This window comes from Taudactylus pleione, unplaced genomic scaffold (assembly GCF_031769625.1).
Source record: "Taudactylus pleione unplaced genomic scaffold, aTauple2 ptg000209l, whole genome shotgun sequence".
In the NCBI taxonomy this organism is placed as follows: Eukaryota; Metazoa; Chordata; class Amphibia; order Anura; family Myobatrachidae; genus Taudactylus; species Taudactylus pleione.
Genome location: NW_028284611.1, coordinates 278,344 through 296,521, shown reverse-complemented (window position 1 = coordinate 296,521; position 18,178 = coordinate 278,344). Strand labels below are relative to the sequence as shown.

Here is an 18,178-nt window from a genome sequence, read left to right as displayed (position 1 = left end):
AACAGACAAATCTCAGGTGCACAACTCCAAATTATTAATAATACCTCTGTAGGGTAGGTCCCTAACATACTACGATTCAAATCCAGAGCGCAGGACACCCCCAAACTAGCCCAGCTAAGCCACCCCAGGGCACCGCCATAGTAAGAAAAGTGCAGTGTGAAAGAGATAGTTAGGAGCAGCTACTGCTGCATATAAAGAATGAAAATAAAAAGTGAGGTACATACATAATAAACAAACAGTGAAGGGTTAAAATATGTTATAAAAGAAAAATGTGTTATAATGCGGTGCCCTGAAACAGATCAACAAAGGCAATCCAGGGGGACCCACACCCCAAAAATGAACCAGTTTCACTACAGTATATAAAACTTGTAGGACTTACCTAGAATTGTGCCTATTACTAGTGTGCATATTCATTACAAGACTCCATGCTTTTAAACCAATAAGGTAGGGGTGCTAATCCAGACTGAGGGCGTCTCCTTTCCCTCAGGTGTGCAATAAAGCACATTAAATAGAGTATATGGGAAAGATTTCTGGACTGCACACCCTAAATATATATATATATATATATATATATAATGGGAGGTGCTACCTGATGAGACAAATTGTAGGCACAAAAACAGACAAATCTCAGGTGCACAACTACAAATTATTAATAATATATAAATGCAATACAATTTTGCAATCAATAGAGGTTTTTAGCATAATCTTGGCCAGGGTTATGGGCCTACCCACCATATCCAGGTAACCTCTGTAGGGTAGGTCCCTAACATGCTACGATTCAAATCCAGAGTGCAGGACACCCCCAAACTAGCCCAGCTAAGCCACCCCAGGGCACCACCATAGTAAGAAAAGTGCAGTGTGAAAGAGATAGTTAGGAGCAGCTACTGCTGCATATAAAGAATGAAAATAAAAAGTGAGGTAAATATATAATAAACAAACAGTGAAGGGTTAAAATATGTTATAAAAGAAAAATGTGTTATAATGCGGTGCCCTGAAACAGATCAACAAAGGCAATCCAGGGGGACCCACGCCCCAAAAATGAGCCAAAGTTGCACTACAGTATATAAAAGAACTTACCTTTGTTATCTCTGTTTATACGAAATCCATAGGGTCCACAGGGTTGACCTCAGGGTATAGCTGGATCTGGATCCATGGGCACCATGCAGTTAAAGCTTTTGCTGCTCCCAGGATGCACTTGGGTCCATCAACCTCTATACCCCACCACCAAGCCACATGCACCTCAGCTGGTAAGCAGCCAAGGCCAGAAGAGGAAATGAAATAGAGAGAAGGAAGACTGGAACACACAAGAAACCATACTCACAGGAATGGGAGATGGAAAACTGGTGACCAGGAACATAGACCCTAAGAAGCCAGATGCGTCAGGGTGTGTACTCTGTGGACCCTATGGACTTTGTAGAAACAGAGATAACAAAGGTAAGATCTTACCATATCTCTTGTTTTCTACTTCAGGGTCCATAAGGGGTCCACAGTTTAGACCTTGGGGATGTCCCAAAGCAGTTCAACTAAGGGTGGGGATGCTACTGTGCAGAAAGAAGAATCCTGTGCCTGAAGGATGCATCCTGAGAGGCAAAGGTGTCAAACGCATAAAACCTCAAAAATGTATGAATGGAAGACCAAGTGGCTGCCTTGCACAGCTGGACAGCAGAGGCACCATGTCTAGCAGCCCAAGAAGTACCCACAGACCGAGTGGAATGAGCCTTAACAGAGGCTGGAACAGGTAAACCTTCCTATATATAAGCCTCACAAATAACAGAACAAAGCCAAAGGGCTAAATTTTGTTTGTTGGCAGGCCAACCCCTCTTGTGAAAACCAAAGAGGACAAACAAGGAATCAGACTCCCTAACAGAAGCAATCCAGTCCACATAAATTCTGAGAGCACGGACTACATCCAATGAAGCCTCACCAGCTGAAAGATCAGGTGACTGAAAAGCTGGCACCACAAGTTCCTGATTAATGTGGAACTTAGAAACCACTTTAGGCAAAAACTCAGGACGAGTAAGAAGCATGTCTGTGTCCTGGTGAAAAATCAGAAAGGGGGGACTACAGTAAAGCACCCCTAATTCTGACACCCTCCTGGCTGAAGCAATTGCCAGGAAAAAAACAGTCTTAAGTGTTAACCACTTGAGGTCAACCAACTCAAGGGGCTCAAAAGGAGGACCCTGCAGAACCTGAAGAACCACAGCCAAATCCCATGGAGCCACCGGAGTCACAAAGGGAGGCTGGATTCTAATAACTCCCTGGAAAAAGGTGTGAATGTCAGGCAGTGTAGCGATCCTACATTGAAACCACACTGACAGAGCCAACACATGAACCTTTGTAGAAGCAAGACATAAGCCCACGTCCAAACCTGACTGGAGAAATGCCAAAATCCTAGAAACCCAGAACACTTGAGGATCAAGGTTTCTGGACTCACACCACTGAAAGTAAGTGTACCACACTCTGTGGTAAATACGTTCGGAAGCAGGATTATACGCCCTCAGCATGGTACTGATGACAGAGCATGATAATCCCCGGAACCTTAAGACGGCTGTCTCAAGAACCATGCCATCAAAGACAGCCGACCCAGATCCGGCAAAAGGCAGGGCCCCTGAGACAGCAGGTCTCAACGCAGAGGCAGAAGGTACAGAACGTTTATGGACAGGCTACTGAGATCGGAGTACCAAGGACATCTGGGCCAAGCTGGAGGCACCAGCAGAAATGTGCCTCCATCCTGTTTGATTTTTCGTAGTACCCAAGGCAGCAGGAGATCAGAGGAAATAGGTATGCTAGGCAAAATGTCCATTTTACCGACAGCGCATCCATCCACCAGACTTGCGCCTGCATCTCTGTCCTTGAGCCGTACACGGGCAACTAGTAATTGTGACGGGAGGCCATCAGGTCCAACTCCGGCAGTCCCCATTTGTCCATGAGAAGTTGAAATACCTCCGGGTGAAGCGACCATTCCCCAGGATGCACGTCGTGATGGCTGAGGAAGTCCACCTCCCAACTGAGGACTCCCAGGATGAAGACTGCAGAGATTGCAGGAAGGTGGCACTCCATCCAAGCCAGGATGCGAGACACCTCTGACATCGCCGCTCGACTGCGAGTTTCTCCCTGGTGATTGATGTATGCCACCGTGGTGGTGGTGTCGGATTTCACCTGTACTGCCATTCCATGAAGAACGGTGCCTGATGACAGCAGAGCCCTATACACAGCCCACAGCTCCAAAACGTTTATGGGAAGAACTGCTTCCTCCACAGACCAACGGCCCTGAAGAGACAATTAGCCGGTCACTGCCTCCCAACCCCGGAGACTGGCATCTGTTGTGAGCAGAACCCAGTCCGGGATCCAAAAGGGGCAACCCTTGATGAGATGAGCTGTCTGAAGCCATCAAGCTAGAGACAGGTGCACTTCCGGAGACAACACCAGCCTCTGAGATCGGATCCAGCGAGGTAACCCATTCCAATCGGATAGAATCTGCCCCTGTCAAATGCCAACACCATGGACCCTAGAACTCTCATTGCCGAGTGGACCAACACCCTGCAACTGCTCAAGCAACTGTGTATACTCAGCTGCAGAGAGGAAACCTTTTCCGGAGTCAGGAAAATCCTTTGTTGACGAGGGTCCAGAAGGGCTCCCAAATGGACCATCCGTTGTGATGGGATCAGAGAGGACTTCTTCCAATTTATCAACCACCAGTGTGCTTGTGGACAAGCAATGGTCAGGTGGAGATGTTGAAGCAGCACCTCCAGGGAGCTCGCCAGCAGAAGAAGATCATCCAGAAACTGCAGCAGCCGTATACCCTGGCTCCAAAGGTGAGCAGCCATAATCGCCATCACCTTGGTGAACACCCTTGTTGCCGTGGAAAGGCCAAAAGGCAGTGCCTGAAACTGGTTGTGATGTTACAAAACAGCAAACCTCAGGTACCGCAGGTGGGAAGGTGCTATGGGCACGTGGAGGTAGGCATCCTGGATATTCAGGAGACCATGTAATCCCCGGGTTCCATCGCCAGAATGATGGAATGTAATGTTTCCATCCTGAATCTGGGAACTCTGAGGTATTTGTTCAGAGACTTTAAATTGAGGATAGGGTGAGGAGAACCATTAGGTTTCTGCACCAGAAACAGAGTAGAGTAGTACCCCATCCCACGTTGAGACTGTGGAACAGGAACAACAACCCCTGCCTGAAGCAATGACTCTATAGCTATCTGAATCAGTGAAGCTTTGGTCTTGTCCAGAGAAGGACTCATGCAGAATAAACTGGTGGGGCGGCCTGAGCCGAAAAGACAGGGAGTAACCCTGGGAGACTACTTCTCGAACCCTGGCATCCGTGGTGGTATTGTGCCAGCACTGGGTGAATTGAAGAAGTCGGCCTCCCACTTTGAGGTCCCCCAGAGGGAGGCCCATCTCATCAGGCAGAAGGTTTATCCTCCTGCTTGGAAGAAGGGCGCCTAGCACTCCATGCTTGCTTCTTGGACTTAGAGGTGGATTTGGACGCCGATTGCCTCGGGAAGGACTGGCCCTTGGCCTTACCCTGAACCCAAAACTACCGAAAAGCAGAGCTCCTCACATTAGGCGGCGCTGAAGCTGAAGGGAGGAAGGCTGACTTTGATATAGCCAGAGTATCCACTATCTTGTCCAAGTCTGGACAAATAGCAACTCTCCATTAAAAGGCAAGGCCTACAGGCTCTTTTTAGAGTCTGCATCTGCTCTCCAGGACCTCAGCCACAAGGACTGATGAGCAGACACAGCTGCAGCCGAAACCCTAGAGGTCAGCAGACTGGCATCCAATGAGGCTTCCCCAATATAGGAAGCAGCATCCCTCATCTGTCCTTTTAACGCTCTCTGGATATCGGGAGCATCCTCAGGAAAAGTATCCTCCAAGGTGTTGGCATAGCTCTCAATGGCTTTAGCCACCCAGGAGATGGTCATGGACGGATGAGCCACTGCCCCTGAGAGAGAGTACATGGACTTCAAAAAGGTCTCCACCTTCCTGTCTATGGGATCCTTGAGAGAGGAGATAGATGGTAATGGCAGCGTAGCGCTTTTAATCAAGCGGGTGACATGGGAATCCACCGCCGGGGATTTCCCATTTCCTGCAATGAGCCTCAGGAAAGGGATAATTAGACGCCAACCATTTATATGGCTGGAATCTCTTACTGGGCAACTGCCAGGCCATTGCCATATGATCCGATAATTGGTCAGACAGGGGAAAAACATTCGAAGTTACCTTCGATTTTTTAAAATTAGGATACCTAGGAGCCGCCGCATCATCCTCTATATGAAGGATAGCCCGCACCGCCCTAACCAATGCTGGTACATTAACGGAGGACTTAGGACTTCATTCAGAGTCGGTCAAAGCGGCCACACGGTCGTACACCACCGATGTTCGCTATACTGCACATGCGTAAAGTTCGCAATGCGCGTGCGCAAACTAGACGCTACGATCAGAAATTTCTCTCTCCTTGAACACTGCCAGGTCGGTAGTTTGAGTGACAGATTGAGGCGTTTGTGGGTGGTAACAGGGGAAGTGCTTGAAAACGGGGGAGTGGAGTTCCAAACACAGGCGTGCCTCATTATGCGAACTGCGTTTTCTGGGAGTGCATATATTACAAAGTAGTGTCATGGCACACGTGATATGGGAGGTTTTACACTGAAATGATCGTAGAGCTTAAGAGAGGGTCAGGTCAACCTTTAGCTCTACAACCAGTTCCGATGGCTGTCGATGCTCGCGATTAATCCTTATGTAGCTGGAGATGACGTGCTATGCGTATGACATGTGGGCGTATTTTTAGCGGCCCGACTGCATCCACCCCTTGGTCGACCAGCTAACGATCCGACTTTAGGGACGCAACTTGCGAGGAAATCTTTTGCATATCCGGCCCCTTTTCTGTATGACCATGTGGCCGCTTTGACCGACTCTGAATGAGGTACTTAGTCTCTTCGTCCTGGGCCGTGACATCCGAGTCAGAGTCCTCATGAACTTCTCCGTCATCTGAAGACTCATCCGTGTCTGACAACTTTGCAGCCAATGAACCCATAATGTGGCATTTGGACACCTTCGGGGACATGTCACTTTGCAACATTGACTGAAAAGCCAAATATGAGGCCGCCAGACTCTGTACAGAGCTGGAGAGTACATCCACCCACGGTGGAGGAGCCGCCTGAGGAAAACCCAGAAAAGGCACCACAGACTGCTGCATCACAGGGGAAGACTGGACATACACAGGCAGCCCCGTATAAGGACCCACATTCTGAGATCCGGTGGGAGACTGCAATAACTGTGGAATACCCGGGGAATGGGGGATGGTAGGCTGGGGCAACGCCCTAGATGGGACCATAGTCGGGACTGCTAAACAGTCCGCGATTGACGCCAGCACCTGCAAAAACATTTCCCTAGGAGAATCCTGTGACATAGGGGTTTTAGAGGGTCCAGGTACCAGCTGGCACCGCCCACACAGACCATCCTGAGATAGATCCTCCCTATCAACTCCCGCAGAACAGCGTCTGCAGGAAAACAACACAGGAGCCACGGAGTGCTCAGTCTCCTCATCAGACATGATACAGTAAATACTCAATGAATATGTATCACCAGAAGAAGTATGGCGTGTAACACCTGCACACTCACAAGTATGCAACACAACAGCCAACAATATGGTACTGCGTAGCACACAACTGTATGTGACCGACCTCACAAATACTTGATCTATATAGGTGAGGTCCAAGAAATTGCCCTTCCCCCACACACCTTCCGGGCCGTAGGAGAAGGAAAGGGATTGGTATAAGCTGACAGCTGAAAAATTAGCACATATGGGCAGCACTAGCAAAAGTCACATACCATGCAGAAAATTTATACTCACTGCACCTTTCGCTACAATCATCTGCCCAGATTCAGTATCTGGGAGGGCTATAGCTCTGTGTACACTGTCCTTTAGCAGGGGAGAGGTACACAGGGGGACCGGTCCACGCACCGCCTGAGAGATCTGTGTTGCTTGCCAGTTAGAAGATGGCCGCCAGAGAGCTCAAAGGAGGAGTGGCCGCAAGATAAGAGCAGCTCAGCGACGCCAGTACACTTGAGGAAAGGCGTGCTGAGCTGATGGGAGGAGCCGCTAGACAGGTAAGGCTGCCTCCCTTGGCTAGCAATTAACCCCAGGGTTGCCAGTTCCCGCTGCCAGCCTGTCACCCTGGTGGTCTATCAGTCACGCGGGGTACGCCTCTACTGAGGGGGAGCCTGCCGATGCTGCTAGCACCTCCGGTCTGTCCCCAGAGACCGGAGGCAGCCGACTGCATAATACCCGCATGTCACTGCATGCAGCGACCCGCGGCTTAACTGTTCCCCGGCGCTTCCGGAACCAGTCGTAGGAAGTCCCCAGAGCCTGGCTAGTACAGACTCTGGGTTCCGTACTGGCATTGTGGCACCAGCGGGGTGTAGGAGCGGCAGCATAGACTTCCTAATGGACTGTCTGATGCTGCCACTCTGAAAAGAGAAAAAAATAAAAAAACTTTTCTTTTTAAAAATAAAGCTATGGGGCTGCTCCTGCAGCCCTCCTGCGCAAGGGTGACCCGACTCCGGCCGGGCACCAACTAAAACTGAGGTGCCTGTAGCTCAGGGCTGGGTATAGAGGAGGGAGCAGCAAAAGCTTTAACTGCGTGGTGCCCGTGGATCCAGATCCAGCTATACCCCAAGGTCAACCCTGTGGACCCCCTATGGACCCTGAAGTAGAATGTAGAATTTCTAGATTTAGAAATTTTCATAAGCGATAACAAAATACACACCAAAACATACAGAAAGAACATAGATGTTGATAGATATATACTATCATCCAGTAGACATCATAAAACATGGCTCAACAACATCCCAAAGGGCCAATTCAGACGTATCTGAAGGAATTGCTCGAGGATAGAGGACTACACTATACAAGGAGAGGAACTGAGCCAACAATTCATAGAAAAGGAGTATGATTGCCAATCTAAATAGACAAACATTATTAGAGAAAAAAGTCAACAATGACAAAGGGGACAAGGAACATCTATATTTCATTACACAATATAATAAGTCAGCAAACAAAATTAAACAGATACTACAAAGACACTGGGATATTCTTTTGCAAGATAATGACCTCAATAAAATCCTGAAGACCAGACTAGATATTGTTTTCAGGAAAGCTCCAGATATTAATAAGAAACTAGTGAGAAATCACATAAAACCGACGTCTCTCAAATAGACAATACTACCATTTGCCACACATCCCAGTGGATTTCATTATTGTAACAAGTGTGTAGGATGCAAAAACATACTAAATATGAGCACAAAGAAACAAATGGAATTTCACTCCAATACGGTGAAGAAGAAACTTAGAATTAAACAACATATGACATGTGAGACCAAAGGTGTCATCTACATGTTAAGGTGTGGATGTGTGAAGTATATTGGCAGAACCATAAGACCTCTTAAGATTAGAATATATGAACACATATGAAATATCAAAATTGGATATGACAACCATAGTGTCTCTAGACACTTCAAGGAGATACATAATTCCAACCCATCAGATCTCTATTTTATAGCCATAGAACAATGCAGCAGAAATTGGAGAGGTGGGAACCAGATGGCTCATCTAGACAAAACAGGAGATGAAGTGGACTTTTACACTGAAACCAATGACACCAAAAGGCCTAAATGTAGATTTCAATAAAAGCACACTAACAAGATCATAACAACTACCATTAGACTTATGCCGATATATCATTCATTAGTACCAATAATAGTAGATGTGACCACACACTACCATATTGATCAGAAAGTTCAACACATAGAACGACTTAGTTGATTTGGGAGATCCCCATACACTACACAGGGGATACAGATGGAAATTTTACTATACAAATTCTGTGGCTAATCGTGACATAAGATAATGAGTAGATATATATTAGGGTGTGCACTGACAAAATACACATTCCCCTAACATTGAGATTCCTCATATCCCTCCCCACTCTTATCTTTATCCCTTTCCCTCTCCCCTCCTTTTCCTTTGTCCAAGTTTCCCCCTCCCCCTCTTTTCCCACCTTCAACCCCCCTCTTTTTCCTTCCCCTTTCCCCCTTTCCCTCCCCTAATGCCACTTTATGTTGTTGCCCCCCCCTTTTTTCCCTCCCTTTGAACCTCTCTGGTTCCTATCATATACACTATACAATATATATATATTACTTTATTATATACAACAACATTCATTCCTTTAATTATTAAATATATAACTATGTCCACATATGTACTTTGAAGACCAGATCATGTGGTCCACATCACCAATATACAGTACAGGTGTTATCTGAAGTTGCACATTATGCTACATAATGATAATAGATACAGCTATGTGTATCAACAGCACTATGTTCCCCATGACATCGTAAGGAGGAGGAGAAGAGGAACACGCCCATTGATGACCTGATTGGTGGATCAGCAGACAAATATCCAATCAATACATCAGGTGTAAACTTGAAAAAGGCCGACAGGGTGAAACGCGTTGTGCTTAAACGCTATTCATTGCAGCCATCTAGCACATTCACAAACTCCTGGTCTGAAGTTACAGAGCGCCGATGCACACACACATTGTGGAGGTTACCATCTATCCCGGCAACAGGCACCCCGCAAAAGGAGATGTGACCTGAAGCCATGAGTACCAGGGGGAGGCAATCGGAGATGCCGCACCAGTGAATCTGAATACCATCTACGGTAAGGACAGGAGTGAGGGACGCCACCCGTGTCTTACACTGTCACCTGCATGCACCTATTTGATATTGTCAATACCTATTAGTAAGGGGATGTACGATATCCTCATACATTAGGTATGCCCTCATCAAGGGTATACCCACACCCTTCACTAATTAATCCAGGACGGCACTCTCCCTATTACATACTTACTGGAGACTGCATTTACTATCACGGACAAACGGGTTGTCACAATAGTGATAAGAGGGAGACGTAGTCACTAAAGTGCTATACGAAAAGGGTCTTCTTATGTAACCTGCAACCTGCTGGAGATTGTATATACCACCATGAGTTGTCACATTAGTGATAAGAGGTGGACGTAGGCACTAAGGACCTCATTCAGAGTCGGTTGTTAGGTCCGCGATCTCATAAGGGAAAAGTCGGCGGATATGCAAATGAAGCGATCGCAAGTTGCGTCACTAAGATGGGCTCGCTAGCTGAATGAGCGAGGGTAAGAAGCGGCCATAAGATTAAAAACATGCCCCCTTCGCGATCGCAACACACATCATCTCCAGGGATATAAGGATTAATCGAGACCATCGGGAACCATCGAGCTGCTCACAGAGCTTAAGGTTGACCATACCCTCACTAAAGCATTACGATCTAGCCAGTGTAATAACACCCATGTCACATGTGCCATGACACTACTTTTATAATTATGCACTCCCATTATACTCCGTTCGCATAGTCAGGCACGCCTGCGTTCGGATCTCCACTCCCCCGTTCACAAGCACCTTCCCCTGTTACCTCCCTCAAATGGCTCATTTTGTCACTCAAACTAACGTCCTGGCTGTGTTCAAGGAGATAGAAATTTCCAAATACAACAGCTAGTTTGCGCACGCGCATTGCAAATCTTAAGCATGCGCAGTTTAGCAAACATCGCTGGGTAGTGGCCGCTTACGACTGACTCTGAATGAGGGAGTAAGTGCCATATGGAAAGGGACCCCCTAAAAGTGTTTCCTTACATAACCTGCAATCCACATACCAAGCAAAGGACATTATCCTCACTCAGAGGTATTCCCTACATTGCAGGGGCATCACCCAGCTTGACTGGAGGGTCTCCTAGGCACCCATTGGTGACCTACGGAAAGAGGCACTTTCAAGGAGTTCTCTTATTTGTGTATTTAACACATTTTACATTGTTCTCTCATAGATCTACCATTGTAGATACAGGACATTTCCCATGAGAGCATTTCCATATTATTTACCTATTAATCCATCAATTCCAATAAACAATTATTGTTTAATATAACCCACTCCTTGTATTTTCATATCGCACTACATCCCTTATTTCCAATACTATAGATTCACAAGGTTAGCACTGGACACACAACCCTTCTCTGTACTACTTATTCTCTGAGTTTGGACAACTCTGTGCCCAGCAGCTCCCGATATTACGGTTGGGGCCCCCTCTGCACTGGTGGATACATATTATATGATTACGAGTGTATTAGAGGGTGTGACCTATAATAGTATGTCACTAACTGGTTAAAAAAATGATTAAAATAATGTGTATATGTGGTATATTTCAAGTGTGTAAAAAGATTTAAGTGAGAGATTGGGTAGTGAGTGAACTGGCAGTCATGAAAAATGCAATATGATTTTTTTATAATAAATACTCATAAAATCTACTTCTAAAAGTATAAAAAATGATCAAAGTTATAAAACAACTTGTTATTTGATTCCTAGGAAATGTACCATAGGTATATAATGTTATAGCTCTTTTTGCGGAGTGGTGAGATTCCTGCTGCTGTAGTGCCATGCCTTAGGAGACGATCCCTACCTTACCCTAATTGATGCCTTCTCGCCTCCATTGGTAGTATAGCTGGTACTTCTGCCGCTGCTTTGGTTCTCTCCCCGGCACTTGTATCTTAAAAGACAATGATGCTGTGCAGTGTGATGGATGTGTGATCTTCGGTGTGATGGATGTGGTGGAAGACATACGTGGTGCGTGCTGCTCGGGCGGTCTGTTTAGAACTTCACACTGTGATTTTCCAGACCTGCCAGTGGCTTGGTGCTTGTAAATAGATGCAGGCTCCAACAAGTTTCATCCCTGTATGGGTTCCCAGAGTGAGTGCACAGCCAGTCCTTTATTAAGTAAAAGATCCTCTGTGTTTGGTTCCTTTAAAAACATATGTGTACATAAATTAAAAGCCTGTGTAGTGGTAAGGTACATTGCTGCTTTTACATAGGTAAACATTTTTGAAAGTACTTAAAGTGCAGAATATTAAAAAATATTAATAATAAAGATTATAAAAATATATATTAAAAACATAAAAATATATATTAAAAAAATATGCCGCCATATGTTAGAAGTGAGCGATGTGTTGTGTATACAGTGTGCAGAAATAAATCAGCTGTAATTTAGTAGCTTTAATAATGACTTTCAGCATATGGAAGGGATGCAATGAAATCACACTTGTACATGGATGTGATTTTTGGATTGAAGGAAAAAAAGTAGCAATAAATAATCTGAAAACATTAAAAGGTGTCATAAAATCAGTTTTTTTTTCAAGATGGAGCAGATTTCGAAGTCCACATTCAAACCTCCTGGATGGAGGATTTCTAATTTATAAATCCATTCTGTTTCTTTTCATAATATTTGTTTTATTTAGTCTCATCCTCTCCACTTTGGTTCTACTTTTTCTATGGGTATTAAATTGAGCCCTGTGAGATTTCTTTTGTGATGTAAAAGAATTTATCTGAAACACGTGCGTTCTTAATCCCTTTCTTATATTGTTAATATGTTCCCCAACACGTGTTCTTAGTTCTTTTTTCTACGTCCCACGTATTGAAGGCTACAAATACTGTACATTGCAGCAAATATTGGGCAGCACAGATGGTGTAATAGTTAGCATTACTGCCTCACAGCACTGCGGTTGTGGAGTTTGTATATTCTCCCTGTGCTTGCGTGGGTTTCCTCTGGGTGCTCCAGTTTCCTCCCACACTCCAAAAATATAATGGTAGGTTAATAGGCTCCAAACAAAAATTAACCCTAGTGTGTATGCATGTGAGCATGTGAAAGGGAATATAGATTGTAAGCTCCACTGGGACAGGGACTGATTTGAATGGACAAATATTCTCTGTAAAGTACTGCAGAATATGTGTGCGCTATATCAGTAACTGGTCATAAATAAATAAATAAATAGATCACCCTTTAAGTATTGCAAGTCAGAAACTTTTTCACTGCATATTCTCTAGTGGTTGCTTCTGATTGGATTTTTTTCATTGCCTTGGTAGTTACTGTATCCACGTCTTGGTATCCCTTACAGTTATTGCAATAATAGAATCCTTTGTTGCATGTATTTTTAAAACTCAGGGTTATGGTTGCTGGAAGCCAATAAATAATTGATACAAACCATGTCTTTGATGTACAAATGAGTAGCACATTGTCTATATATCGAATCCAAATATGTACATTTGTAGGGATTATTTTTCCAGATATGATCATCCTCCCATTTTTACAAGTTCGTGTAACTCAGAGCAAAATGACTACCCATCTCGATCCCGGTAAGCTGCTTGTAGAATCGGCCATCATACCAGAAAAATTGTGTTCCAGTATAATTTCAATACTGCTCATGAAGAAGTTTACTTGGATGTTGGGAAGGTCCGATTGTTGGCACAGGTAATGGTGTATGGGTGCATCCATCTCTGTGTCTTATGCATGTGTATAGTGACCTGACATCACAAGCAAAAATGTTTCTTTCCATTGTATATTGGACAGCAGTTGTAATGCTGCTGTGGTGTCTTTTATAAAACTTTTTTGTTGTACCACCAGAGGCTGCAGAAAAAAATCCACATAACCTGAGAGATTTGAAGTGATCAAATCTATTCCAGACACAATCTGGCATCCTCTGCGGGTTCCTTAGGTCTTTATGTACTTTTTAGATTTGATAGAATCAAATTCTTCTCTAGTTAAATGACTATATGGTATCCCTCTCCTAAGTGTTCTGTTCTCTTTTGAATGTCTCTGTGGGATCTCTTTTGAATCTTTTGTAAGTGGTCTCATCCTAAAGGAGTCTTTCTGTTTTAGCTTTGTAATCAGTAGAGTTCATTATGACCAGGCCTCCACCCTTATCTGCTGTTTTTATTATGATATCCTTGTTGTTCTAGAATTTATCAAGGGCCTTCTGTTCTTTGCTTGTGAGGTTCATCTTAATTTTGGGTTTTTCTGGTAGTTCTTCTATGTCCTTCTCTACCAGTTTCTGAAAAGTTTTCAAAGCTGCATCTTTTATTGATATGGAGTGAAAATGTTTTGTGGTTTGAAATTAGTGTGTGTGAAGATCTGAGTCCCAATTCTTTGGTTCAACACTTTGGCCCTCATTCAGAGCCGTTCACTATTTGTGTTCGTTCGTTCAAAAACAAGGGGTGGCTATGCAAATGATCCGTTCGCACATTGCTGTCTGTTCACACCTCTAAGTCTGAACGAGCGAGCAAAACATACGCTCGTTTATTTGATAAAAACGCCCCCTGGCCGCTCGCACCATACGTCATGTCCGCTATTTATTAGATTAATCGAGTACATCGAACAGGATATGAACTGCTCGCTATTCTTGTGGTTGGTTTTTTCAACCGCTATTTTGCGAGCAGTTCTGAGTTAAAAAAAACCAAGTGACGTGGTCATTGATGCTGCTGTATTAATTATGCACACCCATAAAATGCCCGTTTTGACCTTTAAGCACGCCTGCGATCGGATCTCCACTCCCCGTTTTCAAGCACCTTCCCCTGTTACCACCCACATACGCCTCTTTCTGTCACTCAAAATAGCAGGCACTCGCTATATTGCGTACAAATGATTTTCGGCCACACTGACTGGTTCGCGCATGCGTACTAAAAACCGTACGCATGTGCAGATGTGCGAACATCGCTCGGAACGAGCGTAATGCCACTAGCGAGCGGCTCAGAATGAGGGCCTTTGTTCCTTTCAACTGGGTCCTTGACATAATATTTCTTCAAGCATAATTTGCGTACAAACTTGTGACTATCAATGTACATCTCACATTTATTGGGTAATGACTGGGATGTGAATTTTAAACCCTTTCTAAGAAGATTCAATTGTCCATTCGTGAGGGTGGCTGAACTGAGATTGAAAATGGCTTCTGGTTTAGTAATTTCAATCTCCTCATTTTTCTTTTTTTTTCATCTGTGCACCTCTTTTTTTCTTTTGGGTAAGTGGGATATGCGCTCCTTTTCTCTCCCCTCTAAAAAACTCTAAAAAAAAAATCTTTCTCTGAATCTATCGTTCTGCTTATTTTTTTGTCTTTTTTTGTTGATTCTTGTCTTTCTTTGTTGTTTATTTGCAAAATCGCTGTCTGAGTTTTTATGTGTGTTGGTCGCTTTCTTTTTGTTCTTCCCTTCTGCCCTCTTGAAAGGATTGTCTTGCCGTGTTTTTTCTATCTAACATGTATCTGGTATTTGTTGTGTTATAATTTTTTCTTGGGTTAGTGGTAGGATTATAACTGAAGTTCCTTGAGTTATAGGATGGGTAATATCTCTGTTTTGCAGTTGTTGGTGTTTTGAGTAGATATTTCCTGTGTTTGGGGGGTTCCCCTCTTCTTTGTTGTTCTATTGACAGTTTGTTCTGGTTCTTTGTTGGAATTCTAGGTAATTGTAATGTTTCTCTTTTAGATTACTGATTTTTAGTCGTCATTCCTGTGGTACTTCCTCATTTCATATCCTCCAAATCCATTATGAATTTCCTTATTTTTCTTTTTATTATATCATTCAATTATAAAAAAAATTATTTGTCAGATTATTTAATTGTTTTTAATCCTTCATTTTTCCTAAGGGTTTGAATTCATCCTCCAGTGATTTGATATTTTCCTGGAAACCTTTCAGGGACTGTACTCTGTCTTTGATGATTAACTCCATCAGTGCCTTGGAACATTGGTCCAATGTGTTCTTCCAATTTTATGTGGATTGTTCATGTTTGGAGATGAAGGTGGTATTTTTCTGAATCGACAAACCCCTAGGGATGAGGTTCAGACCTAGATATCTTTTTAGTGTCAAAAGTTCCCACCATTGTCTCATCTCCATAATGCAGAATTTTATCAAATTGTACACAAAAGCCTTATTCTTCTACTGGTAAATCATTCTCTTTTATATCAATGTTGAAAAACTGGTCTGCGATGATCTTTCTATGTGTATGTGTGATGTCCGACAGATTATTAGGTAGCAGCTGATTACTTGTGTATTGAAAGTACACTAATAACGTAAATAGAAATAATAATAGCATTGTAATAAATTGACCTTTACAGTAGAACTACAAGTCCTAGCAAGCCTCCTCTGCATGCTGGTACTGTACTTGGAGAACCACAAGTATTATTTACAAGCTGCATTATGTAAATCCACTATAACATAGCAATAAATGCAGCATTGTTCTAGATGCTGCATCCCAAAGTGGAACATGATGTGTCTCTGCATATTACTATGTCATATTGTATTTGCTTTTCTTTCATCTCATGAGTAGCATTCTTTTATGTTGTTTGTAGATGTGATTTCGAGGTTTTATTGCTGTTAGAGTGGATTTTCATTTTATATAGAAATATCAGTAATATTATACATTTACAGTTCATTACTGTATGTAGATGTATCTTTGACGGCAGCGCTGTGATATTTTCTTCTTTTATGCTCTTTGTGGTTGTCTGTCCAACAATCTCAGCAGCTGGAGTCAAATTTTCACTACTTACTATAGTTTAATCTATCCACGCATAACTAGAACTATGTGTGCTCTATAGAAAATGTTTTAAGGGGTCCCCTCAACTCAGGTCTCATCCAGAGTGTGTATATATATATATATATATATAAATAAATATATGCATATATATTATATTTATAAATGATCAGTTTCATGATGGCAGTAGCACAGTTTCTTACTCACATTACTGCCTGTGTCTCAGACTCTACTCACTGAAGCAGCCGCTTGCTTGCTAACTGATGGACGCTGCTCCTGCACCACACAAGTCCCTTCCAGTACTCGTTCCCTGCTGCCCGGAGCGGAGTGAGTCTTGTGAGATGATGACATCATCTTGCGAGAAAGCCAGATCTGCAGACTGCAGTGGTGCGGTGGGCGGAAGGACAGTGTCTGTGAGTAACACTACAGTCCACTCAGACATCCGCACCCCCCTCCCCCGACCACTTGCCCAGTCACTTGGCCATTTGGCCGGGGAGTTTAAAAAGTAAAAAAAAAAACTTAGCAGGGTACAGGGGATTGCTTGTAGGGCCAGTGGGCTACCTAAACCAGCGGGTCCCATAGCAAGCGCACTCCTTGCTCCCTCTGTAGTTACTGTACATCATTAAACACATTTGTAGTAAGATCCACACTAGGGTGACTGTATATTTACCAAAGGTCAATTTTTGGTCAATGTTTGTTTGATATTATGTTGATTTTTGGTTGATTTTGTGTTTTAGTGTAGTAATTACACTTTTTCTTGGAGATAATTTTTTGACATTGTTTAATAAAAAGATGTCAAAAATCTTCTGTCAGTAAATGTATGATTTAGACCCTGAAGCAAAAAGTCATCCAAAAATTGAATAAACATCGATCAAAAATTGTCCTAAATAGACTTTTAATAAATATACCCCCAGGACCTTGGGTGTTTCTTTCCCTAATTTATTTAATAGCTGATTGTCAGTGCTAATAATGTGACATTTGTTTGATTTCAACACTTTACAGTATATTTGATAATGATAATGACCCCTAAAACACCTTTGGAGAACTGCAAACAATTTAGAATGTGTAACTAATACAGACAATATTTCTCTTTCTTAAAAAATACTAATTTGGAGCTGGGTATAGAAAGTTGGAAAATTATGATTATTTAATAACATTTTGGGGATGAAACCACAGTAAAAACTACTTAACCCTTTCCCTAGGTAATAGTCTATCTGGGATCTGGATGAAAGGTTGACAATGAATAGGTCAACAGTCAATGTGTTGACACCAGATGGTCGACATGCAATAGGTCAACTGTGACAAAAAGTCGACAGATACAAAAGGTTGACTGACAAAAGATTAACAGTGCAATATGTGACAGGTTCAAATGGTTGACACAAAAAGTGAGTTAGGGTTAGGCTGCCAGAGGGAATGGTTAGGGTTAGGTAACAACAGCTGGAGAATCACAGATTGCCGACCCCTGATCTAAGAATAATTGGTACAGTAAAACAAATGTTTCTTCTCCAGTTAGAAGATGTGGATATGCTGCTCCGTCCTCGTCCTGTTACTGTTTCTGGAGAGGGGTCACCAAGATACGGCCATAATGCCAGGGAACCGTGCTAGAAGTAAGTGATGTTATAACTGTAACTGAGCACCCTGGTAGCACTGAATTTGTCACTCGGCACCCTGGTAACACTCAATATTGTCACTAGCTAAATAGTAATACTGAATTTGTCACTGGCATACTGGTAATACCAATG

At 43.3% G+C, this 18,178-nt stretch overlaps 1 protein-coding gene across 1 annotated transcript in view; it reads left to right on the top strand.

Moving 5' to 3' along the window:
• Window positions 1-17,952: 17,952 nt before the first annotated feature.
• Window positions 17,953-18,178, top strand: part of LOC148517794 (microfibril-associated glycoprotein 4-like) — a 73,111-nt gene continuing 72,885 nt past the window's right edge. The window contains exon 1 of the mRNA XM_088478172.1: window positions 17,953-18,034. Within this exon, the coding sequence (XP_088334298.1) occupies window positions 17,953-18,034 (82 nt within the window). The remainder of the gene's footprint in view (window positions 18,035-18,178) is intronic.